Source organism: Mchenga conophoros, linkage group LG20 (assembly GCF_057382185.1).
Source record: "Mchenga conophoros isolate Kocher_MC1m ecotype Shallow Benthic linkage group LG20, M_conophoros_male_GT1.1, whole genome shotgun sequence".
Classification (NCBI taxonomy): Eukaryota; Metazoa; Chordata; class Actinopteri; order Cichliformes; family Cichlidae; genus Mchenga; species Mchenga conophoros.
This window is the reverse complement of record NC_140545.1, coordinates 31474726-31500935: the sequence shown is the minus strand read 5'-3', so window position 1 is coordinate 31500935 and position 26210 is coordinate 31474726. Positions and strand designations below refer to the sequence as shown.

The 26210-nt window shown below is 38.6% G+C and overlaps 4 protein-coding genes across 6 annotated transcripts in view; 1 reads left to right on the top strand and 3 right to left on the bottom strand.

The window, feature by feature from the left end:
• Positions 1 to 7204, bottom strand: part of vwa5b1 (von Willebrand factor A domain containing 5B1) — a 34389-nt gene extending 27185 nt beyond the window's left edge. Inside the window, exons 1-5 of one of the 2 annotated variants that reach the window (XM_085259189.1) lie at positions 6910 to 7204; positions 1932 to 2088; positions 1585 to 1746; positions 353 to 572; positions 50 to 204 (exon numbers count right to left, since the gene is read on the bottom strand). In XM_085259189.1, the coding sequence (XP_085115315.1) occupies positions 50 to 204; positions 353 to 572; positions 1585 to 1746; positions 1932 to 2070 (676 nt within the window). In that variant the 5' untranslated portion in view covers positions 2071 to 2088; positions 6910 to 7204. Of the gene's footprint in view, positions 1 to 49; positions 205 to 352; positions 573 to 1584; positions 1747 to 1931; positions 2089 to 2750; positions 2848 to 6909 lie in introns of those variants that run through there. The other variant, XM_085259190.1, reaches the window with a different exon arrangement.
• Positions 7205 to 9302: 2098 nt separating this feature from the next.
• Positions 9303 to 18482, top strand: ddx19a (DEAD-box helicase 19a). The gene is made up of 11 exons (XM_085260118.1): positions 9303 to 9525; positions 9668 to 9731; positions 9838 to 10024; positions 10110 to 10202; positions 12893 to 12995; positions 13107 to 13221; positions 13315 to 13492; positions 15364 to 15601; positions 16440 to 16602; positions 17610 to 17801; positions 17890 to 18482. The coding sequence occupies exons 1-11, from the start codon at positions 9469 to 9471 to the stop codon at positions 17949 to 17951; spliced, it is 1452 nt and encodes a 483-aa protein (XP_085116244.1). The 5' UTR covers positions 9303 to 9468; the 3' UTR covers positions 17952 to 18482.
• Positions 18483 to 19053: 571 nt separating this feature from the next.
• Positions 19054 to 20412, bottom strand: ubxn10 (UBX domain protein 10). Its single transcript, XM_085259724.1, has one exon. The coding sequence runs from the start codon at positions 20160 to 20162 to the stop codon at positions 19515 to 19517; it is 648 nt and encodes a 215-aa protein (XP_085115850.1). The 5' UTR covers positions 20163 to 20412; the 3' UTR covers positions 19054 to 19514.
• A 717-nt stretch (positions 20413 to 21129) lies between these two features.
• On the bottom strand, positions 21130 to 25868 carry cptp (ceramide-1-phosphate transfer protein). 2 transcript variants are annotated; one of them, XM_085260471.1, is made up of 3 exons: positions 25776 to 25868; positions 25508 to 25637; positions 21130 to 23985 (listed from the first exon to the last, which is right to left on the bottom strand). In XM_085260471.1, exons 2-3 carry the CDS (start codon positions 25630 to 25632, stop codon positions 23463 to 23465), a joined length of 648 nt encoding a protein of 215 aa, XP_085116597.1. In that variant the 5' UTR covers positions 25633 to 25637; positions 25776 to 25868; the 3' UTR covers positions 21130 to 23462. The 2 variants fall into 2 exon arrangements, with proteins under 2 accessions (XP_085116597.1, XP_085116596.1); XM_085260470.1 differs by having other exon boundaries at positions 25806 to 25866.
• Between the last annotated feature and the right edge of the window lie 342 nt (positions 25869 to 26210).

Below are 26210 nucleotides of genomic sequence, written 5' to 3'. Positions count from 1 at the left end.
GCAGACAGATGCACTTTCAAGAAATTCTCATGAGAGAAATTTGACGGACCTGCGAGGAGATAGGGAGCTCGTATCTCAAGCTGGAAATTAAACTCATAGTCCATGGAGTTGATGGCCTCCTCCTCCAGCAATAAAGCCAACCAAAGCTGAGGTGTGTTGGGAGTTTGGTCATGAGGACTTGAAGCAGAGGTCTGTCTGTCCCGCCTAAAAGTGGGAAAATTATAGATATGTTAAAACCATATAGAAGTATGAGAACTGGAGTTTAAAGAGCCTAAAGTGCCAGATGCCATTTAGAAATATACCATCTTAAGCCAACCAGACAGTGATTTCTGCTGTTCTTCAACTTTCTTACGTTCTGGAGAAGTTTGGGGACAGTCCCTGTTCCTCGTTGATGGACCTCTGCACCCGGGGCGTACACACAGGTGGAGATGAGACTCTGATGCCCCCACTTGGCAGAGTGGAAAGCTCAGAGGAGGTACTGACCAAAATGTGGACCGTCTCCATGGGAGGGATGATCCCAAGGTTAACTACTAACACGGTCCTCTCAAAATCCTCATCCATCACTATGTGTCCTGTTAGAAGGGGAAACAGCAGATTTTTAAACTATAACCACAGTAACTACGATCCTGCATGTATAAAATATTAAACAAAACTGTTCAACCGTTTTCTTACAACAAATTACTTTCTTGAATTATCCCTTTTTTCTTTCTAAAACAATTAGTCCTACTGATTGATTGATGTATAAAATCTCACTTACGTCTCTTGACTCCAATGTACACCTTTCCTAAGCACAGGACTTTAAGCACAATCCTAATGCTGGGCATTGAAAAATCTTTAGGGTTACTTCAAAATTGAATGTCAGTCACTTTCAGTATCTCTGTTTTGTTTTGTTTTTTCAAGTAATGACGCAGTTTGCTTCACTTGATTATCAATGGAGAAAAAAGGGAGACCAGAAATCTTTTCTGTTATCTAAGCAAAGAATGATCAAGCTTGAAGCAGCCGGGTGGAGCATAAACTGACTTCCCATGCTTAGTACAAAGCTGGATGCTACATCCACTGTTACATGGTAAATTTTGCGTCCCCTCATACATGCTAATGCACCTGAAGCCCATTTGTTGACTGCAGGAAGCTCCCCCCAGAGCAAAAGCAAATATTGTACCATGCATATTTCACAGGGCCTGACAGGTTAAGTACTACCCCTTGTGGTGACATGACTGATATATTTTGATCTTATTTTGTTTTTTGGAGGTCTAATGACTTGAATCCAATAACTACTCTGCTTTGGTCTCCACCAGCTCCCGAGGGAAATATCTGGCTTTTAGCTGCTCTGGCATCATCTGGTAGGGATTACCAAAGAGGAAATGTGGGGTTTCTGAAAGATAACAAAACACACCCTATAACTGCAGCTGTGAAACTAATTCAAAGATATAAACGAGCCTAAACCACTCCACAAAGCTGGCAGGGAGTTGCAGACTGGAGTAATGCTTCTCAGTGGTTTCCTCAACTTGAACACCTTTAACTTTCACTCATCTCATTTGATCTTTTGCTAATATAACAGTATTGATTAGAGCTGCTTGGTCTTACCGCTGCCACTCTGGAGAGCTCCATTAGAAGTGCCGCAGCAATCCAGATAACAGTCGTCGATTTTTGCCTTGTCTTTGATCTGAAGTGTTATAATCTGACTAGATATCATAGCCTCGAAGCCTACAACAATAGAATTTTCCTCCAGTGGATAAATGAAGATCCCTAAAAGACAGTAAGAGAGAGACACAAAACAAAAATAAGAAAGAGCTTTATCCAGACACACCAACCAAGCATTTCCTATTCAGTCGATAATAATGAATTTTACAAGTAAGAGCATGCGGTTAATCTAAATTGGCCGAAAGTGGTGAGCCATCAAATTACTGAAGTGACAAATGAGTCTCGCTCACCTTCAATTGCATGATCCTCAATATTTTCATAGGTCATAGAAGCTGTCAGAGCCAAAGTGTAACCCCTGACACAGGAACTGATGTCAGACACACTGAGTGGCAGAGCGCCCCGGTTCTCCTTGTTAATGAGTCCAGGCATTGTGGTGGTTTTAGGATGCTGGTGGGAAAAGAAAACATTCATCAGTCATAAAACATTTGCAAATGGGGAGAATTAGGTATGTAAGTGTGTACATATATCTATGTGCAATGTAGTAATAAAATAGATGGACATTGAAGCTTAGCATTTTCAAATCTCCCCTTTGGTCATTTGAAGCTAGAAAATCCTAGCAAGGTATGGACAGAGATGGGCAGTAACGCGTTATTTGTAACGCGTTACTGTAATCCGATTACTTTTTTCAAGTAACGAGTAAAGTAAGGGATTACTATTGCAAAAACGGTAATTAGATTACCTTTACTTTCCCGTAGGAACGCTGCGTTACTGCGTTACTAAAACCGTGAATTTTTTGCGAGAATGTCTCACGACAGTGACGTAAGCGAGTGCGCCGTTTGTGACAACAGTTACAATCGCATACAAACTTTAGAGCTAGGGGTGAGCCAGAAAGCACCTGCCTGACTAGCTAACTAATATTAGCTTAGCGTGCTAACCAACAATGCTACTTGTGAATAAAGTTACTGTTAATGCACCAAAATGCCTGTAACTTTCAGGGTACATGCTAGTACTACTTATAAGAAAATACAATTACCAGCTGTGACAATGGATCACATATCCAGTGCAGAGAGAGTATGAGCGTGCAGCGTTTAAAGTGTGGAAGTACTGACCTTACTTTGAGTTTGATTCCATAAAAAGGGACAAAAACATTAGTGTCCGCTGTGCGTGGGAAGAAAACTTCTTTTTACAGCAAAAAAACCCCTAAACTTCCAACAAGCACCGAGTAGCTACGACGTAATGGGAAACTCACAGAGCTGCCATATCCTTCCACTGACCGCGGCACACCTGCACCAGGGTAAACCTCCGCCTGCCCCACTCCTGCTTTACAGGTGAAAATAGAGCAGCAGGACCGCTGAGTCTGTGACTTTATTTATTTTCTGCTGTGTTTTACTTGCATCTATTTGAAAGAGTGAGTGTAAACACAAAAAATATTTTATTTTATGTGCAGAAAATAGGTTTAAATGTTAAACTAATTTCTTCCAGTCAGAGAATGTTGCATATAATTAAATTTTTGCTTGATGCATAAAGTTAAAAGATTAAAACTGATAAAACAAGTTAAAAAGAGACTTTTCCATTTGATTACATTTTGTATGATGGATTATGCAGAAAAAGTAGAATTGGGCTGAAAGATCTATTTATCACCTCTTCAGGTTGTAAATCGGGTTTTTAAAAAGTAACTAAGTAACTAAGTAATTAATTACTTTTGAAAATAAGTAATCAGTAAAGTAACGGGATTACTTTTTGGGGGAGGTAATCAGTAATTAGTTACTGATTACTTTTTTCAAGTAACTTGACCAACACTGGGTATGGATGTGACTGACTCATACAGGAGCATCAAGATCTGCTTGATACTCCTGTACTGATGATGATGGACAGTTTATACCAGCAAGCCATCTGGCTACTGAGCTGCTGAAAATCTAAATACCTTGCACTTGTACTGAAATTGCTGGACCCTTACCCACTGCCTCTCTGTATGTATATGTATATGTACATAGACATGTATCCACTTAACTATATTAACTATTTCATTACTGCTAATGATATTCCAGTGGTATGTGAATATAACAGAAAAATTTGAAACTTAAAATCTGAACTATTGGTATTAAGGTTGAAATTTAAAAAAAAAAAAACTAGAATTATTAATGTCATGATGGAATTTCCCACATTGACATGTAGCTAGCCTCTCTCAAACTAGTGAGCTCAATAATGGCTACCGAATTTAGGAACTTGGCATCTGTTTGCTACAACAGTAACAAGTCAATTAAGTCAATTAGCTGCTAGCTGCCACTAGCAAATGCATATACCGCTAGTTAGCATGTGCAGCCTTGTTAAATAATTCAAAAAGTTCTTACATCTATAGCTCAATTTGGTTGTAGCTGCCAACAGGGCTGACTGGGACAAAAAATCGGCCCGGCCCACCAAAAATGTGACGTCATTCAGGGATAAAACCGCAAAGGATTCTGGGAACTTGTGGCAAGAGGTACTAGCGCATGCAGGCTTTCAATTGAGCTCAGTTACACAGCGATAAAAAGAAACACAAAAAATGGCAAGAAGCTGTTGTATTATTAACTGCAATAGCCGGTGTTGTGCCAAAAAAGTGATTGTCTGCCAAAAACTGATTGCTGGTATTTAAATTGCTATGAGTAACTTGTTGGGCTATAATATGTGAAACATATGTCAAATGCATCCCTCATGGATGACATGAAGTCATCTCTCCATCTCTCTCTGCTGCTCTTCTGTCTCCTCTGTCACAGACTTCTCCACTTTAGATGATAAATCAGCCTGGTGCAACATGTAAGGATTGGCACAATTTGTTAAGATTTTGAGGAGTTTGAGAAACTAACCTGAAGCATAAAATAAAATTTACTATCAGTAACTTCATAGCACCCGCCCAGCAGTATATAAACTCCATCATGCTAGCTAGTACGCAGTACCAGTTATTCTAAGCGCCTGTAAAAAGTCAGCACAACGAAAACAAACTACAACTAAACTTGGTTTATATCTGACACAGACAGCAGGTCATAACTTCTTGCCTGAAGTTCAGTTCCTCTGCCACTATGAACGGCGGCCGCCTCGGTCTCTCCTCCTCTTGCCTCCCCTTTCCCTTATCCACCTGCTGGCCTCCACCACTTGCTGATGTTGCTAAATCTGTGGAAGCTATGCCATAGCTACCGCCAAACAATTCAGTTATTTTTACACATTTGGCAGCGTCTGCCTGAAGGGCTCGTTTCTTTTTGGCCCTAATTTTTTCTGCACCTTCTTTCCTTTTTTTGTTCTCCATTTTCTTTAGTTCGTCTATAAGATTGCTAAACAAGGGGGAGGGTGCATCCGACCTCCTCGGCTGTAATTGGTCCAGCCCAGAGTCGATCATGACCAACTGGCCAATCCAACACCTTTCATTATTTATACCCTTCCAAAAAAAAAAAAAATCGATCGGCCCATAAAAACAAAAAATCGCCAGCGGCCCACCGGGCAAATGCCCGGTATGCCCGATGGCCAGTCCAGCTATGGCTGCCAAGATTTGACCAATATGAAGCTAGAACATATATTTCTGTATTATCTCTCAAATTTGAACGCTTTGGTGTTCTCTCTATTCTTATCTTTGTTCTAATCTTATATTTTATTGCTTGCTTTCCCAGCAGTAACACTAAAACATATCACAGATTCTTACTAAAAACTAGATCTGAAAGGGGCTACCTAGATGTCAGTTCAGCACAGCACATTTTTTACATGATCGGAGCTTCTCTTTTTTCTTTTTTTTTTGATAGGATGCAAAAACAAAACGCCTAAGTTGGCACAGGTGTTTAGGACATTTCAGGAAAAGGTCAGCAGCAGAACACAATTAAAGCACCATCATTTTTTGCAACACAACAGTGATATGCTGTAGCTCGAGAAGACAGGGAACTGCATTGTGTGCTATGAGACATGAAAAAAGAAATTTCACGTGCTTTAAATATACTCGCAAAGGAAAACAGCACTGCTAATTATTTAGGTAAGTATTCAATAAAATTGTGTTTCTTTTGGGCTGTGCTTCATCGTTAATGGTGTCTCCTCCACCAGAAATCTTGGTTATGTGCTGTGAAGGGTCTGCATCTGCTGCATGACCAGAGCTTAGCACAGGCTTGATGGGAAGCATTGTGACGAAAGCAATATCCATAGAGACAGCTCTGCTTGCTTGCCTGCAGACTGACCAGTAACATCTCCAAGTGTGCATTCATTTGTGATAGAGGGGCTGATTGCACCTTTTGGTCACACAAACCATAAAATCGTATAAAAATAAAGTAAATTCAAACTTCAGGCACAACATCCACACTCTCTGACTACATTGGACGCTCGTGAGAATCACAAAACAGATTTGATTAGTATTTGAAATTGTCCAACTAGGTTTTAAGGTGCCACATGGTTGTTTATTGCGAAGAAAAGGTCAGAGATGCATTTGTGTTCGTCTGTCTCAACACTGTCATCATGTGCTCAGTAAACCACTGACTGAGAAGGAATACACACACACAAACACACACACACACACACACACACACACACACACACACACACACACATAGATAGATAGATAGATAGATAGATAGATAGATAGATAGATAGATAGATAGATAGATAGATAGATAGATAGATATTTTTATACATACATATATGTCACTCTATAGATCAGAAAGTGAAAAATCAAGACTGCAAAAGATTCATTTTCTGTTATTGAAATGTCAATCTAAGAAACACTACAAGGAGAAATCACATCAACGTATATTTATAAAATCACAAGTTACTTGGAAATAAGGCATTACTGTCATGGAATAGGTTCTTATTCTTCAAAAGTCAATTTAAAAAGCTTCACTTCAGTGCGCCTAGTGAGCATCTGTCTCTTTAGGGTCCTCACTTTATAGTAATTAGTGTTAAAAAGTGGCAGTCCCAGGATGCTTCTCTCCTGATTGACTCAGTCACATGAATCTTCCAGCCACGCTCTGGGGTTTGCCATCAACTCTGAACATTTTCTATCAGCAATGCAAGCGTCCTCTGAACTCATTAGTGTCGAATCAGAGAGCGGATGCTGTGGAAAACCACCTGTTGAAACGCAGTCTGTTTACACTGAGACGCAGCACTGGCAGTTTTAATCATCATCACACTGGCTGACCTTTTTTCTTCATTTAAAACAAATGATAGGCTTGTTTGAGATGTGGGCCATCAGAGAGACACTCTGCAGCATGAAAACATATCTGATATGCAGATCCCCTTTTTTTTGATCTCTCATTATCTTACCTTTCATTTGCATTAACTTGGCATGCAGTAAGCTCCCTCTCGCTCTCTCTTTTTCTCTCTATCAGAAGTCCACTTGTCGTGAAAGATATCCTCCTCCTCCACCTCTCTCAGATGCCCCTTTTTTGTTCTCTCTCTGTGGCGTAGAGGAAATAGGAGTGTGGCCACAGGTGGTGGAAACTACACATGCAGCGGCCACAAGAAAGGAAGGGTAGCTGCTGCAGCGGCTCAATCAGCAACATGTGGTTGCAAAAACTGTTTCATTTATTCTCTCCTCCTCCTCCTCCTCCTCCTCTTCTTGACTGTGTGGACGCTGGAGTTTCAGAGAGAGACAGACAGAAAGAGAGAGAGGGACTGAGACACAGGGTCCAAACATCCCCCTTCCCATCCCCATTCAAAGCACCACCCACTCATTCAAGCCCTCGATGACAGTGTGTTAGGTATCCTCTTTAATAACATGAGATCAGTGCCTGACATGTACTGTAACACCAGGAGCAGAGAGGTGGGAAATACAGCGTTACAGGTCTCCCTCATATCACCTAGAATCTCTCCTGTGGTGCGATTGGAAAGCCCTTAATGTTTTTAATCCAGTGTGGGCGTTTGGCTGTCTCTCTGTTTTGCGATCACTCTGTTACATCCATCTGTTTTCTGCTTGAGGTTACCATGACAATTAATATGTCATTATAAAATCATTTTACTATAGTTGCAAACATGTAGATCGTTGTCTGTGTGCGTGTGTGCGTGTGGGTTGGCTGAAACTCAACATCCGCCTCCAAATTGAATTAACCTGCAGCCAATAAAGCTCCCTCCTCCTCCCCCCTTCCCTCGTGCTTTCCTTTCTATCTGTTTCTCGACCTCTCTTTCTCTATTTCTCACATCCACATGGCATGAATGGTAAAGGAAAACCCCACGTCAATCCAGAGCTTTTCTTTTGCAAAAATAAAAACTGCTTCTGTCATCTTTCAACTTGATTAATCCTTCAGTTAATCGTTTGATCTATAAGATGTCAGAAAATCCCAAATGTTGGTTGCTTATTTTGGCCACTTTCTAAAGACACAAGATACCAAAAAAATAGGCAAATCCTCACACTTGAGAAGCTGATAAAACCGTTTCTAGTTTTGCACTGAAAAATTATTTAAATGACTGACTCATGAATTAGAGGAATCGTCCATCTCACACATGTAACTGGGTCATAAATTACATATTGTTATAATTACACAAAATGTGTTCTAAACCCCAAACTGTTCCTGGTATACTTGACTTTTAGGACCTCCAAACCTGTAATTATCTTCATTATCAGTTAGAGCCCCTCCTCATCCTTTTCTTCTTCCTCTTTGGTGCAACCCTATAAATTTGGGGTACCACATTGGCCTCTCCCCTTTTCTACAGTTCCCCTGTGGGAGAGGTTGGTGTCATTTCTTTTCCAACATTAATTACATGTATCCACCCTGATGTTTCTGATTCCATTCATCCACTGGGGCTGAATGGAAGTCCCTGGGAGCCTATCCCAGCTGCCATAGGACAAGTGATGGGGTACACCCTGTACAGGTTGCCAGTCTGTAGTAGGGCTCATGAAAAATCAATTTATCAAAAACATAAGTAATTTGTAAACCAAAGTGCATATAATTGGTAACTGCAGACTTGCTTTACGGTCGTTTCGGTGAGAAAAAAACCCTTTAATATAAACATGTAAATTTAAGTGTCTTGAAGTGCCCTTAATAGCCTATACGGATTAAATTAACATTAATTTAACAAGGATCTTTAGAAAATATGGATCTTTAGAAAATATTTAAATTAAATTTAGTGCGTTGCCATCTATTTGTAAACTTTAACACGAACCTTAGCTTGAAAATAATGAATGTTACTTTACATTAAAATAGTCGCATTTAGTAAACTAGCACTAAAACATTACGTATGTAAACACACGTTTACGTTATAAAGTGCTGTATTTTTGCATTTAGCAGTTTAAGTGATAAAATTTAAAATACCTGTCGATGCGCAGTAATTGGTTGCATCTTCTATGAAGGGTGTGTCAGTAAGTTCATTGTGGTGCATTCACGTATCACTCAGAAAGTGCGTAAACGTATCGTGGCTTGTATTTAAGCGTTAAAAGTTCAAAACAAACAAACGAAATGTTTCTCCAAACTTGTGGAAAAAATTACTTTCTTGTATCACACAAAAAGAAAGATGAAAATGGCGCAGTTACTAGAAATATTTATCACATTATAAACTATCTGTGGATGGAACTTGATTAAAAGCTCTCTCACACATTTTACCTAAAGAAACGTCAAAGAATTGGCTTCAAAACGAAAAGCTGCAAAAGCACCACTACTCAGCTTGTTTTTGCTTTGATTAGTTGCGTCTGTGGGCTGAAGTTTTAATATAGTCAATATTTCCAACGCTTGTGAATGCGACACGCGTGGTCCAGCAGCAGGTTGCGGTTGGTTCAGGTCGGGACAGCGGCGCGCTCACGCACATCGCTCATGCTGACATCAAACTTTTGCACAAAAAGAAAAAAGGTTGCTCGTCTCGGAAAAAAAACTACACAAAAACTGCCTGAAAATGTCCCAAAACTCTTGGGCAGCTGCAGTGGATGTTCAGGAGGCTACATCCTCACAGGTAACTTTTAAAGGTTACCCAACAACTTCCAAACTGTTGGGTCAAAACGCGTGCTAACTAGCTAGCTTAACGCTGACTTCGCTGTCACTGCTGCGTTATTTGCGCCAAAAAAATTTCAAACATATTTTGTTTTTTTCACCAGCTTGACTTTTCCAAAAAAGTCAGTGGAGTTCGTGGTCCACGCAACGTGATAGGAGACATAAACGGTAACTTAACTATTCGTTTTTCCTCCTTAAAATCACATCTAACTAAATTAACTGCTAACTTATGATTGTGCTGTCATGGTGGTTGCTGGTATTGCCACCTGTGTAGGGAATATCATGCCCGTGAAGGCCGGAAATGGAGGATGGGGAGAGGAGCGAGTCAACCTGGCCGAGCAGTCTCTGCTGAACAAACTAATCCGCCGCTCACTGGTGAGGAACAGAAACCAGGTGGAGGTCCTGCAGGCGGACCCCAACTCTCCACTGTACTCGGTGAAGACCTTTGAGGAGCTGAGACTGTGAGTCTGCAAGGAAAACTTCCATCATGCTCGTTTGCTTTGTGTGTTACTTTTATAAAATTACCTTATTTTGTATTTTTAATAGGAAGCCTGAGTTGCTGAAGGGGGTGTACAATATGGGCTTTAACAGACCATCAAGGATCCAGGAAAACGCTTTGCCTATGATGTTGGCACAGCCGTAAGTCTGTTTATAAAGAAAACTACGTTTCAAATTTGTATTTGTTGATTTACACGAAGTTCAAAGATACAAGGGAATTCCATTTAATTTTAGTGTTTGTTTGTTTTGTCCAGTTTGTTGAGCTTGGTGAGGCTCTGGTGGAGATTCTTGTTAATTATATGAGGCCGTGAGTGATAATGAGTAAGCTGCCTTCTCAAAGTGTTGTTTTATTGTATTTGCTATTCTGAACCTCTTAGATCTTGCCTTTGACAAGTATCCGAACATCAAAACAATAAAAACTAAACTGAAATGGCAAATTCAGTTGAAAACAAAATGAAAATGGGACTAATGCTGTTTTAACCCTGCCTCATATTGGTAACATGTCCAGGGTGTACCCTGCCTCTCGCCCAGTGGTAGCTTGAATAGGCTCCAGCCCTGCCATGACCCTGATAAGTGGAAGAAAATGAATGGAAAAGGAAAATGACTACTAGTTAGAAAATGCAACACTATAATAAGTCAGATTTTTAGTCATCTGTTTTAGTAGCGAAGGGAGAAATCTGTTTGATTTATTGACTGAAAACAGTTAAGTTGTTTGAGGGGAGAATCCCAAGTATCTGTCTGTTCTAAATTCGTAAATGTTACAGTAGCGTGCTCTTTTAAAATTTATAGTAGTTTTTTTTTTCTCAGTAAATTATCAGGTTGATAATAATGGCACTTTAATGGACATCTCTTTGCTGTCATCTCAACAAATGGTGTTAAGGGCGTACAGTCATAATTTCCAGTGGCCAGAAAAAACGTGCACTGTGGTTTTTCAAGTGGTTTACATTATTGTGTATTTTGCATTATTGACCACTTTTAGGGCTGAGAAACGGTTCCTGTGGGGTCCTGTGTTAAATGTATTTTTCTCTCACTTTTCTAATCATATGAAATAAATAAATTACTACATTACAGCAATTAATAACTTAAAAATAACACACTTCATCAGGGGAAACATGGGGCATAGTGATTTTTAAAAAAAAAAATTACCTATTTTTAATACTGATAATTGCTCACTTAGAAAATTACACCACCAAAAGACATGCTGGGTAATGCTAGTTGGCTAGCTGCCCATTGTGCTGGCACAGCTGTGAGTTCATATTCACTAATTTTGAATTTGTGCCAAAACAATTAACTCGATAAATATTCTAAGAGATTTATTTAACAGCAATTTTAAGTTATTTCAGAAAAATGTTAACCATTTGCCTTTTTTCATCTTAAAGATGTGTGTGGATGTCACACTTGTGTTCATTTATAATGGTGCCTTGTGCCAAAAAGTTACACTATTTTATTAATATTTTAATATTTAATTACTCTTTAACAGATCCTTGCATATAGGAACCTTAAATTAACAAATGCTGTACAGACAGTCTAGCAAAATGCATACATACAGTTGGCCATGAAAAAAACAAAGTACATAACTGTTGCCACAATTAATGGAAGACAACTGTTTAAAATGTTTCTTAAAAACAAGAGCAGATGGAGTAAATAACAGGCTGGATCTACTTCTGCTGCCTTTGGGAGACTAAACCTAAGCCCTGATTGAAACATCTGGAACTCAACATGTAAGAGAAGCTGAGGTTCCAAAACGATGATCTGTGCCTTTGAGAAGCTCATACAGATGCAAAAAGTCATTAAGGGCACAGCTTGACAATTCACCCCCCAAGTTTGCTTCTATTTTTAAGACTTCCAAACCAGCAAATCATGGAAAATTAAATGACCGAGTCGAGAAAAAAGAATAAAATACTTGTTTAGTGTCATGGCTGCATAAAAGCTTCACAATTATCTATAAAAGAACAACCATTAATTTTCTTTTTTGCATATAGTGTACAATGGCCCAAAATTTATACCTGCTACCATAATGGTATGTGACTAGTCAACTGGACATACATACTTTTCTGCCCTTATTAGTCTTTTATATTGTTTTTACTTTATTTATATATAAAGGTGGTTGTTGGTTCTGATGTTAGGATGGTGTTGCAGGATGGGCTCAAAAAAAATTGGGTTAAAATCTTGTGTGTGGCATTAAATAATGGTATCGAATAATTTCCTGGGTATTGGTATTGACTTTGAATTCTAGTATTGTGACAGCACTGCTTTTTTGCCTCTGATAAATGCTGTTAGCCGATGTTGACGAATTCAGCGCTGTTGGACTGGGACACTTGGCGAATAATCTCCCATAAGATGTGGAAATGTAATACAACTGTTTATCAGAAGGAAATGGTAAATTATAGGACACTCAAGCCCAACATTAGCAGGCATTATTTTGTAAGCCTATAACAGCTTGTTGTTGTTTAGTCAGCTTGTTGTCAGCTGTTATGCGATGAAAGGGTCACAAGTCTAATCTGCTGACAACAAATAATTGAAACAATGGTGGGAATAACTAAACATGTTTATGCACATTTTTTTGTGTGTTGGAACCCTGGCTTCAGCAGGTGAGGCTTGAGGACATGGGGTACGTTTTGGTTTTTTTGGTTTTTACTTAATAAAACTTTAGTTTGTGATTTTTTTTTTTTCTTTCTTTTTTTTTTTTTTAAATGGACTTTTGTCCTGTTGTAATGATTAAAAAAAAAAATCTAAGCAGTCAAAATTTTAAAAACCCTTTCAAATCTTCAGCACATCGGGTTTTTCTGTGATTTATTCATTTCTTCATGTCTACTTTTTTCTGCTTTCAGACCTCAGAATCTGATTGCACAGTCGCAGTCTGGCACAGGTAAAACTGCTGCATTTTCTCTGGCCATGCTCAGCCATGTAAACCCTGACAATAAGTGGACTCAGGTAAGCAGAACATCCTCAGAGTATCACAGCATTTTCAATCTCTTGAGACAGCTGGTATCCTTTTATCAGACCCTGAAATGTATTCACTAGGTCAAAAAAAATTTCTTTTAGTGCCTTTGCATCGCACCGACGTACGAGCTCGCATTGCAGACTGGTCAAGTCATTGAGCAAATGGGGAAATTTTGTCCAGATGTGAAGCTGGCATATGCCATTCGGGGAAATAGAAGTAAGAATGTGATAGTGTTTGTACTCTCTTCTGAAGAAAAGATTTCTAGTCACCAGTCTGTGTTCACTGCGTGACTCTCTGCATTGTGTTCAGTGGAGCGAGGAGCCAAGTTGCAACAGCAGATTGTCATTGGTACACCGGGCACAGTCCACGACTGGTGCACCAAGTACAAGCTCATTGACCCCAAAAAGATCACTATGTTTGTGCTGGATGAGGCTGATGTGATGATCGCCACCCAGGGCCACCGGGACCAGAGCATTCGAATCCACAGGTGCACTCCTTTCGGTCTTTATGTTCATATTTTTATTTCCAGAGTTTTACAATAACAAACACTGGCTGGTAAATATGGCATGCAGTACAGTTCACCTGAAGCAGGTTTTTAATTGCTTAGTATTTGGTGCCATAATCTATAATGTCATAGTTCATTTTATCAGTCATAGTAGGTTCAGCTTAACCAACAAAAGCACATCAGGTAGGTAGATTAGCCTGCTTCTGGCTTATTGTGGCCAGTAACTTTATTTCCACCAAAGTGGCACGAATCTTCACTAAAAATTTATTCAGTTGCCAGTTTTAAAAATAAAAGATATACCTCTGAACTACAGAACCTGTTGTTGGTGTTGAAAACACAGTAAGAAGACAGCACTGGTTGATGCCACAGTGCAGGCGTTCCACTCACATTTGTACTTAAATATACATGCACGTGGATTTTACTTGTGGGAGAGAGATGTGGGAAAAAGGATTCGGCTTAGGCAACTTGTGCTTTTCTCAACAAAGTTTCATAACACAGCGGGAATGAAGATGATCCTGTTGTATTTGAAGCTTCTCCTCTTAAATACACATGGCAGTCTGCAAAGAGCCAGCATTATTACCAAGATAATAGTGAAGGTGGACGAGAAGAAATATTGTTCTAGTCTACAGCATCAGTGCTTGTTCCTAAAATCGCAATGAGAACATCTGTAAATAAGTATTGTTTATTGAACCACCTGTGTGAGTAGAGGAGTCTTTTCACCTCCTCCCATACACCTTTGATTTCCTTCTTGCGGCGACAAAGCTAATAAAGAACAAATTAGAATAAAAACGCAGTCTTTAAATCTGATGTCACAAAATGCTTTGCGAGAGCTGACAGCAGTTTTCCCTCTGTGTCTGTGTGATAACCTGAAGCATGCAGGGATGAGTTTAAAAGGGGTCATGGAGAGGACTTCACATCATTTAAAACTCATTAAAGAGCGAGCAGAGACGATGTAAGCTGGCAGCCAAGTTAACATGATATCCGCTATATTTATATCTGCATACAATCCTGTCGTTTTAATTTTTTCTTAAACAGCATTTTTTGCTTGAGTGTCAGTGAAAAGATCGCTTCATATTTAAACTTGTTGAGCAGGTGGCCCATCAAAGTGGAGATTGATAATAATATATACATGCATGCATGCATACATATATAAAGTATGATTCACAGCAAAAAGGGCAAGCTAACATTTTTAGATGTGAGCCAAGCAACATGAAGACTTTGTTCTCACAGGAAGGAACTCTTAAAGACCAGCATACAAAAAATAATTTCTTTTAATCGTGTTATGTTATGGAAGCACAAATGTAAAATTTTCCACCACAGTCCTCTTTTGATTCTAATTGTAGTCACAGTGAACCCTTCTGTTCGACTCTGGAAATCCCCTTTGTCACTGGCCTCAGATTTGCTGCATGTGTTTTTGTGAGTGCGAGAGGAGAGGCTGCAGCTCCACCATGAACTACAACTTTGTCATTTTTATTAATTTATTTTTTACTGCTGGCATCATCAGCCTTTTCTTTGTTGATTAATATATTTTATTCACACATGCCATCTCTGTATTACATTTAATAGTTTGCACAGTTTTGAACCCTGCAGTACCAGCTTCAACGTGCTGCTCTGCTTTCCACTAAGATCAGTCTGGTTTATCTCAGGAACCTTATGTTTCTTTTAATGTAAAAATGTACTACAGGGAACACTTGTTAATCAGTTATATCAAAAGCCACATTAACATTCCTCCGTCTCAATATACCAATGTACACACAACAATAAACTGAAAAGAGAGGTCTAATGACTTAACATTCTTTGTTGTTTGTTTAAACAAGTGTTTTTTGTCACACTTTGTCTCCACACTTATGCAGACAGCTGCCGATGAACTGTCAGATGCTCTTTTTCTCTGCAACATTTGAGGACTCTGTGTGGAGGTTTGCAGAGCAAATTGTTTCTGAACCTAATATAATCCGGCTAAAGCGTGAGGAGGAGACTCTGGATACCATCAAACAGTTCTATGTGAACTGCAAAGAGAAGGAGGACAAGTTCACGGCACTCTGCAATCTATATGGGGCCCTTACCATTGCACAGGCCATGATCTTTTGCAAGGTAAGTCAGGTGTTTTCAAAGCTGCTTAACAAAAACTATGATTTAATGGTTTTAATTTGGCACTGAAAGCACTGTAACTCGTGAGAAGGAGAGAGCTCACAAAAAGAAGGGTTTTATGTCAGTAAGTTAGTATCCTAAATTTTAATCTACGGATAAAGTGTAGCTGAAGACACCAGTACTAGTAGAGTAATAGTGCATGATGAGCCCCGAGTTTATTTGGCTGCAAGACACGGTGTTTTTGTTGACAGAGGAAATATCCTTTTTTTCAGGCTGTGGTTGCTTGTAGCTCTAGGTAGGAAGCTGAAGCTTAGAAAAAGCAGACTCGTGTGACCTTTTCACTTAATAAATGATCAGTTTTAACTCACCTGGCTGAAGGAGCGATGAGCTATTAAAGCTAAGGGGTAAAAAGCAAAAAAGCCAACAGTGATCCCGGGATTCAGTCAACCTATCCCCAGGGCCAGCCAAACCTGGCACCAGGCAGGGTGTAGAAAAATGGGATGTAGAGGACCCACCTGTGCCTCTCCCTGCTTGTCCGTATTAAAAATGACCTGTTGAGTGGTGCAAATGTTGGTATATGTCAGTGAATGAGATGTAGAAAGTAAGTATGACTGTGTGAAAACTAGAGTGCTATTAAAATTGAGGGGAGAAATGTGACACAAGCACAACACTTTTGGTCAGCACTGTTCATCAACACCCACCCCCCCCCCCCCCCCCCCCCCCCCCACACACACACACACACACACACCACCCACCCACCCACCCAAAAAACCCCAAACCCTTAGTGGCTAAATTGTAAGTATGAGTGGTTATAACTTCTTTTCTTACCCTCTTTCTTTAGACCCGAAAGATGGCTGCCTGGCTGACAGAAAGTCTGACCAAAGAGGGCCATCAGGTGGCATTGCTAAGTGGTGAAATGACAGTGGAGCAGCGAGCTGCTGTCATTGAACGCTTCAGGAGCGGCAAAGAGAAAGTGCTTGTGACCACGAATGTGTGCTCAAGAGGTAAGAAGGCTATTAAGTGAGAGTTGATTGCCAATGATTGATACCAATGGTGGTAAGTGTGCACCCATTAATGTAGAGCTAGAGGTGGACACGTCTATTTTAAAGTGAGGCAGATTCGGTTTATTAAAATGTTTATTATTTAATCCATCAGTGGGGAAATTGTCTAAAACCTTTTTTTTTTTTTTTTTTTTTTATATCAGTGAGCCAGTGTAGATCACTTTAACCACTGTTGATCCCTGAAGTCCATGTCCATCAGCACTAGGGCTGTGCGATATGACCAAAATCTCATATCCCGATGTAAGACATCTATCATCCCGATAACGATATAAATCACAAAGATTTAACATTTTCTGTGAATCTCGGGCAGCTTGACTTGCGGAAAGTGTTTCCAGCTGGGCGTCGTGTACCTGGAGTCGAGTGTTTTAAAAAAAACAGATTTATTAAAGGATGCATTTTTAGACATAAGTTGCACCGGCCGCTGTTTTCTTTGAGTATTTATTACATAGCGTGCTGCGGAGAAAAGCCTGTTCTAATGTTTGAGTCTAAGGTTTATTTTTTAGCACCTGACGGCTCTTTTTTGCTTCTCATCCATAAATACTCTGCATACTCTTTCACATGATTCAGGGTTTTGTTTTTTTGTTTTTTAAGTCTCAACAGGATCTTGAGCTTTATTGTGAAAGGTTTATGTGGAAAATAAACAAGCGGACAAGCGAAGGTTTTACCATCGTTGTTGCTAACGACAGTGCATAAAAACAGGCGCTTGTCCGTCCGTAGTGTGGTTATATAAAATATAAGCGAAAGAGAGAACTTTAAGAAATTAATATAGTCACTACAATGACCATCAAAACGGTGAAAAAATATTGCCGTAAACAGTTTATTTTGCGACACCACAAAACAAACAATAGCATAAAATGAAACAATAGGCTTTTTTATATCGTCATCCGATATATATCGTTATATCGAACAGCCCTATCCAGCACTTACTATTTTGCTTACATGGATTGCAGGTATTGATGTGGAACAGGTGTCTTTGGTGGTGAACTTCGAACTCCCAGTTGATCTGGACGGGAATGCTGACAATGATACATACCTTCACCGCATTGGCCGTACCGGCCGTTTTGGCCGACGTGGATTTGCTGTTAATATGGTGGACAGCGAGCACAGCATGGACATTATAAAACAGATTGAGATGCATTTCGGTATGTTCCATTTTTTTACTCGAGCTTGATACAATTGAGAGAATCCAGATCCTAATGACGCATCCTCTTTTTTTCCTTTCACCTACAGACAGGAAAATCATCAAACTTGACACCTCCAATCTGGAGGAAATGGAGAACCTGATAAGCTGAAGTTGCAACAACCAGACATGTTGCCTAAAATGTTAATGACCCCCCTTCCCCCAAGGATTTATTGTTTGCACTTTTATTGTTTACAGATGCATGCGTGTGTTAACTGTGCCAAACAAAGTTTGCACTTTGATTTTGTTTGCCTTTGTTCACTGACGTCACCTTAAAGCATACAGGAGTGTTGGATTGCAGTGTTCTTTCATTTATTTGTGCAGTGAAATATTAATGTAGTTAGTATAGATGTTTGCATGACTTGAGTTTGATCAATTATCCTTGAGTGGCTTAAAGCATTTTAAAAGTTTAAAATGCCTGTCTTACTGTAGCGGGAGTCATAATTTCATGTGAGGATGTTGCTGAGGTTTTTTTTTTTTGTGGATTTAAAAAAAAAATCTTGTTAAAGCCTGCTGAGAAGATGACTTAAAGTTTAAAAAATAAGTTAATAAAAAGAGAGACAGAGGGAGAGACCTGATAGCTTTTTCCACCTTTAACTTTACTGTGTGATTGTTTCAATAAATTTTCCAGAGTTGGCACAAATGGTATTATGAGTTTGTTGAAACACATTTGAGCATAATTTTATTTAAAATGTAAAACTGTATTTTCAGTTAAGCAGACTAATTGACTCACTTTGGTGTTGACTACCATTTCTGTGAAGTCAAACACACAAGCAATTTAAATGGATTCAAAAGTTCTCTGGTGAAAAACTCCAAGTTCCTTGGCGTGGTTCTAATAGCTTACATTTTAATGAGTACACCTGAGTAATAAGGTTTTGATGATGCCTTCAGGAGCAGGCTGTACAATTCCAGCTTGCAAAATCTTACTGAAGCAATTAAACTAGTAAATATCATTTAGTGGGATGTGAGGCACCCTGAACTCTAAATATAAACGGTATATACTGCAGACATGAATGTAAAACTTCTACCATTTTACTTTGTCATTAAACTTATTTTTTTGGAAGATGTTATACTTGCTTGCCCATGCCATGAACTGCCTGGAAAAAGGATACATTTTATTAATTTAAATTTAATCAAATGATTCAAAAGATTACTTTCCTCCATTTAATAATAAAACTTGATTATGATAAGTTCGTTTTAATGAACACTTTGGGAAAACAAATTGAAAGGAGCTATACTAAAATTTATTAAATGTAGATTGCAAAACTGAGCTTTTACATGCGTAAAGACCACCTAAATCATTTTTGAGAATCAACGTCGTTGTGAATATTTTATTTTCCAAATATATAACCCCATTTGCTCATTGAGCTTCCAGAGTTATGAAACATTTATTTATACATCCTGAAATGTATATAATCTCAAAGTACTCTGAAGAATCACAACTCCGTGCAGGTTCATGAACACAATGCAGAAAAACATCTCTTCTGCTACACAGATCCTGAGCACGAGAAGTTTAATTTTACTTGAGTAAGGTGCATATTGGACGAAGTTTGGCATTAAAAATCTTAGAGGCTACAGATTGGTGCGAAAGAAGCCTTTTAAACTTTGCACAGTGAAGTTCAGATATCCAAGTGAAGCTACAAAATGCACAGTTACAGACCTCAAAGAACACATATTACTCCTGTCCCCCCATAGTGTCAGTTTTCTGAGAGATGCACAGCACGGATCTGTTAGGAATGGCACACTGTGCCAGAGTCATACGCAGGTCTCTAAAGGTCCTGCGTGGCACCTCCATGGTCTCAATGCAAGCATCTTCATACCTGGTTCCAAACCTGGCCTCTGCACTGGCTTTCACTGTTAGCAGAGTGTGTGTGGGGTCAAAGGGCTGCTGAAACCTCCTTCCGCATGGAGCTCTTACAGCAAGAAGCAAACTGCCACTGCCAGCTTCTGCCGTTGAATCACTGGGGCTGCAGACCTTGGTCACATCATCACCATCCTTTGCTAGGTTAAGGTTGTACACGTCTTTGTGCAGGCTCACCTCTGACTGCCTTCTCTTCTCTATTGACGGAAGGACTTTGTACTTGTTTAAGGACTGTGGCGGAGCAGCAGGAGTACGCTTCAGCATGTGCAAAACTTCCTCTTGGCTCAGGTGGTTAGCTTGCAACATGACGGGCTGAGACCGGGAGCGAAGGTTTCTGTCCGGCCTGCGGAACTCAGGAGACCCCGGCTCCCTGTGGATGCTGTTCGCCTCCCCTGGATACAGTGAGCTGTCTACAGCAGGTCTGCTTCGCCCCTTAGAGGATTTTGGCCTTGTTAGATGCATCGAAGATCCGCTGCTTTGAAGATTTCCAGCTGTGTTTCGGCGTAAGTGCTTTACAAAAAAGAGTAAAGAAAGTTTATATTGTTCTAAAGGCTATGAGCACAGCTTTTAAAAACTATCGCACTGGTTAAACGTATAAATGTACGCTTCCGTAGCCGGTCAACAAGTTAAATTAGCGTTTGTGCGCTTTACTTCCCAGTTTGGGTATTAAGTCCTTTCTCAAGCGTCAGCAACGTTGCCATGACACTCTGGTTGCCTTGACAACCTGTGGTTGGAGAGTGGGAGTCCCCTGCTGTTGGAAACATGCAACTGCAGCTTCATACATTAATGCAAACAGAAGGTGGCAAGCTTATTTTATTGTTTAGTGAGCTAAAAGCTAAAATTAGGTTTGAAAACGTGTTCACTATAATCAAAACCAAAACTAACTGAAACAATAATGTGTTCTCACAAAACTACCTAAAATAAAATAATGTAGGAAAAATATCCTTAGCCTTAATCATCAATCAATTTTCTCTTTTCCAGACCATTCTCTGTGGTGTGGGAAAATCCCAGCAGATCAGCAGTTTCTGTAATACTCAAATCAACCCATATGGCACCAACAATCATGTCATATTCAAAGTCACTTAAATCACCTTTCATCCCCATTCTGATGCTCAGATTGAATTATAGCTGATCATCTTGTCTATATGCATAAATGCATTTAGTTGCTGCCATGTGATTGGTTGAGTAAACATTTGCATTAATGTGTAGATGAACAGGTGTACCCAACAAAGTGGCCGGTGAGTGTATTTAGTCTCATAGTAATGATATGTGTTCATTTCTGTCACCTTCAAGATGCTGTTTAAGGACAGTGAGATGGCTGCACTTACAATGACTTATTTTCTAAAATCAAAAAAAATCACATGACAAAGTTTAATTCACAAAATAAGAAACCTTAAGTACATCCTTCACGGCCAAACGGGAACATCTGTCTTTTTTCACCTGCAATGTTTATTACATGTTTGAGTGAATAATAACACAGAATACAGAACATGCTTGTTCCAAATACAATGCTATATTCTATCATAATATTTGTACATTAATCATAAATCAATTCATAATGCAAAACATTTGTTCATGTGGACATAAATAAACATTTGCATGTAACAAAAATACAAATCTTCATTTAACAAGAAAAAACCTAAATCAGATGTGTAGTAAAACACTGAAGTGATATGAATTTATGGAAAACAACAATGTACAGAGTTAAACCTTTTTAATCAATGATTTACAACATGCTGTTTCCCAATTAAGTATGTTTGTCCATTTGCATTTGTAATATATCATCATCCCATATTTATGGAATATTTTATAATATATCTAAATAGAAAGGTCATTAATAATGATTACCAGCAACAGAAGGTTCAACATTTTAACACTGGATTAAATACTGCATGGCAGCTGAAAAACTGACGTAACAGTTTACTTTATTCCATACAATTTTCATAATTGGTATACCTCACTATTATTCATTATTACTTTGTGTCATGTTTCCCCAATTAAATGTTTGGTCTTTTAAGCATTACAAAATATCATCATCATGCCAGTAAATAACTTTTCTGTTAATCCTCTTAAGATATTAAATCTCTTCAGCCTGTTTTCATATCTGAGAGCCAAACATTTGTTCACTTCTAATTAATTTGTCATTTCATTGTTTCTTCATTACTTCTTAATGCTGAAATCTCAAATCCAAAATGCAAACTTGGTTTATTTCCTTTGAATAAATGTTGTTGCAAAAACAGCAGCTTTAAACGGGAGCCCAAGACTTCAGGGACCCACTGTAGTTCCCTTCATATTTTTAAATTAATTTAAAAAAAAAACAAAACAATCCAGAGCAGCTATTCCCAAACATGACCACAATGGAAAACTGTAATTTGAACATCCTCCATCCGAAAACTTCAAGCAGATCAATATTTCCTTTTATTTCATTAATTCAGATTTTCTTTTTTAAATCAAAGTAAAAAGTGTTACTGAGGTTAGAACAGTCACAATGAGATCAAATGAGAACATCAAAGAATGAGTGCAGAAATTCCAGGGTCTGTACTACTGAAGGAGTTAAACAGTAAATGATAACAGTAAATAATTTATAACAATAGATGACTGAATAAAAACAGAACGCAGCATTTAATAAATTAACGGAAATTAATGGAAAAGTTATATATAGTGGTCCTAATATGGAGCCCTGGGGAACTCCTTGAATAATAGGAGACAAGGGAGGGCAGACCAGACGAAGCGACACAATGTGTGCTTACAAGTAACTTAAAAATCAACTTACAGCATTCCCAGGTAAAGCAGTGTTGTGTAGTCCATTTATTAAGGTGGTATTGTAAACTGTATGAAAAGCCTTTTAGAATTGAAGAAAAAGACATTGTTTTGTATTGTTTGTAGTTCTTTGTATCAGTATTGTCATTTACGCTTTAATAGAAGTAGTTATTTTGCCGTGTTGTTTTCTAAATCTTGACTGTTGGGAGAGAATTGAAAATTGAAATTCTGTCTAAAAACTCTTTTAGATTTTAACTTTTATTAATTTATTGTCTAAGAGTGTTTCTCCAGCAGCTTTACTTAAAAAAAAAAATTCTAACTAATGAAGGGATTTAAGGTAAATTCAGGATCAGTTTCTTTTTCAAATACCGTATAAAGATCTAATTGCAATTTTAAACTAAATTAAAAACCAAGTCAAAAAGTCCTTAAGGATTTAAAAAGAAATAATAAACTGATTTTTATTATTTAAGATTGGTTATTTTAGAAGAAGGATTTTATTCTGTTAAATATTATAAGAATTAAACCAACAGGATCTTATCCTACATGTTTAACCTTCCTCTGAGAGATGGCTGGGCTCATTTACTCAGAAAGATTGATGGGTGGATGGTCAAAAGTTTAAAAGGTGCAGCTTTTTAAATTATATATTTCTGTCTAAAAATGTAAAATCTTCAAAATCTGAGTTAACTACAAACAATATATTAATATTAATTAATATACTGTAAATGATTGCTGACCCTAGACTGGGAACTGTTGATTTAAAAGCAAAAGATGAGTTAATAAAAATACATTCAAAGGTCCATTACTTGGAGGAAAATGTACAGAATTTTATGTTAAAACATGTATACAGTAGTTTCAAAATTAATCTTAGTGGTATTACAGCTAATTATGACAATCCTTCACCAAGCAGCAGAAGCATCTTGTTCAGCAGCCTTTCACCAAGGACAAGTTACAAATATTTAATTATATAAAGTATGACGTGTCAGATATTAGCACTTCTTGCTTCTAAGGTAAATCAAGCATGTTATGTTGAGCATATAGGTCCTCTGTGATCTGGTACACCTCAGAGATGAGAGGTAGGGCCTCCCCCAGCTTGGCCACAACCTGCTCAGGTGGGCCAACATTCATTACTTCGAAAAAGGTTTGGCGGCCAGGAAGCACGAGGAAGGCCATGCCCGCAGCCTTACGGATCATCCACGGATGGTGCTGGGCGAGGGACTCGTTGTAGGCCTCTGCACACAGGGCAGATGTTTTACTGTCTTCTGTGCTGGTGCGCAGGCGATCCAGGAAGAGCTCCAGCCATCTCAGAGCGCGGTGGAGCCTCAGCAGAGTACGACAGCCAGACTCTGGGTGGCTTCCTTTCTTGTTCACATCCACGAGATTATTGTCCAGTTCGTATTTTACCATCGACTGCACAGTAGCATAGTGAGAAGCGTTCTCACCATTCATATAATTCACAAGGATCTGGATCTTGCTGACAGCATCCTTAGAAATGAAGCCAAAGACACTTCCCAAGCTGTTCAGAAACCTATTACAAGGAGTAAAAACACACTCCGTTAACACCTGGGTGTCCTTTTGGTCTACTATTACGGCAGTAAATTCTAAATGCCTGCAAATTATAATCGGTTCAGTTCACATGAGAAATTCCAAGAATTCACTCACAGACCAGAGCTGAAGCTCAACTCTTTCCCTTTTATGCTGTTCCTGCTGCAAAAATATTTCATACTTTTTACAATAAAAATGCAACATTTATGAAAGCCGCTGCAATTTGAATTTCAATTATAATTACAAATTCCAGTCATTTCTAAAATATTATCAAGATGCAGTTATTGTGCCTCAGCCTGTTTCGTAATGCTATTGTGTTGCCTTTGATTCCTTTACTTTCATTTTTTCCTAATTGAAAAGAGTCCAAACTATACTCTCCGTCAAAACTCTCACTATACAGCTCTGGTATTTGTTTCTTTTTTCTATTGGATCTTTTAATTGCTCTTATATAAGAAAAACATGGAGCTTTTAAAGGGGAACACTCATGCTAGCATTACCAGCTTTGCAAATACTTGTCGGCCTGCTTCTGTCATCACATTTTATTGATTTTTTTTTTTTTTTTTAAAAACCAGAAAGTCCACTGAGAATAAAATCTCTTTTTCCACAGAGACCTAGCCCTAGCCAAGAAGGCACACTATTACCAGGAATATGATTCTGGAATCAGTCTGTAGGTAAAGTAGACCCTTTCATATGCTATAACCTGTTTTGATCAGCCACCTATCTCAGCCTGTGATGACCCTTGTTTCACAGACATTTGACTGTTGTAGTTTTGCAATTGAAACTACAATATAACTTTCAATACAATCCAATTTTATTTATTTAAATCACAAAAAAAATCACCTTAAAGTGCCTAAAACTATAAGGTACAGTAATCCTACAATAATACAGAGAAACCCCAACAATCAGACAACCCCCTATGAACAAGCATTTTGGCAGCAGTGGGAAAGAACATTTCCTTGTAACAGGAAGAAACCTGTTAAAAGGGAGAACCAGGCTCAGTCAGGGGCAGCCATCTGGTGCAAGCAGTTAGGGCTGAGGGAAAGGAGACATGATACTGAGGCACAAAGTTGGAATCAGAAAACAGAATTGAACAAAAGGGGGGTTTGATTTCAGGTTATACAATTTATTTGTTTTTGAACAGAGCTTTAATGTGTTTTTCAAATCTGTGGATATCTCCTGTAATTATGAAGCTGCAAGGACTCATAAAATAATTAATTAAAAAGAAAATTTTAGCCTATCCCTATGTTCTTTGAGGGTCTGTAACCTGGAAAGTTTTCATGGCATGAAGGTGACACTTTTTTATTCATTAAACATACGAAAGTTACTTTTTTTTTTTTAAATAGATGAAGAGTCAGCTGGATCAGATATAAATCTCAAGACTTGATCTTAGCTTATAGTAAACGCTCTCTGTCCTACATTTACCTTGCTGTGATCTGCTCGCCTTACTTTAGTTCTACACTGATGTAAGAACACACAGAGAATATTTGGACCACCAAACCACTTACTTTACAAGCCCACGCCATCCAGCGACGTACTGTTCTAGATAGACTTCTTTATTTTCCGACAGACACAACTTAAAAGTGTCTAGGACCTCCTGGAGGGAGAACTTCTGGTCTTCTGAGCCTGCCATGGTTTCTACCAGGAAGTGCAAATGACACAAACAGGCACGTAAAAAATGAATGAAAAAATGTATTTCGGGGCTACAAACAAACCGGAACTGTGTAAAAATGTAAGCCCTGTGGTAAACGATCAAGAAGTGAACTCGTCACCTACAAGAAAAGTTAAAATTGAAAGGAAAATTACGCATTTCTTTTTCTCGACACCGTGAAGCGACAGATCCTGTCTGTTCTTATCTGGTTCTACTGCGCAGGCTCTAAATTGGCGACTTTATCTTCAAAATAAAAGCAAGGGAAATTTGTACCTTGATTGCTTATTAGACTTGTTGAAAGAAGTTATTATAACCCAAACCATGATCCCGCCGCACTTAAACAAATAGTTTTGTTGCATAAACGTCACTGATGTGTGAAAAATAAAAAGTGACAAACAGCATAGCCTTTGTATGCCAGAAATGAACTTTTATAAATGAATGCACCTGAAATCTCTGTAGGCAGTGCTGAAATTAGGTCAAAAAGAGCTCCAGACGGGTGAATTGCTACCTGAAATGTCACATGAAATGGTAGCTGGTGTGTAGGCAGTGAAGCATAATAA

Bases quoted from the DNA above. Each gene is read 5' to 3' on its own strand.
- ubxn10 (XM_085259724.1), bottom strand. From the start codon at position 20,162: ATGCATCTAACAAGGCCAAAATCCTCTAAGGGGCGAAGCAGACCTGCT.
- ddx19a (XM_085260118.1), top strand. From the start codon at position 9,469: ATGTCCCAAAACTCTTGGGCAGCTGCAGTGGATGTTCAGGAGGCTACA. The intron at 9,526-9,667 runs GTAACTTTTAAA...TTTTTTCACCAG, and splicing joins AGGAGGCTACATCCTCACAG to CTTGACTTTTCCAAAAAAGT. The intron at 17,802-17,889 runs GTATGTTCCATT...TTTCACCTACAG, and splicing joins ACAGATTGAGATGCATTTCG to ACAGGAAAATCATCAAACTT.
- cptp (XM_085260470.1), bottom strand. The intron at 23,986-25,507 runs GTAAGTGGTTTG...TCCTTGTAATAG, and splicing joins GGATGGCGTGGGCTTGTAAA to GTTTCTGAACAGCTTGGGAA.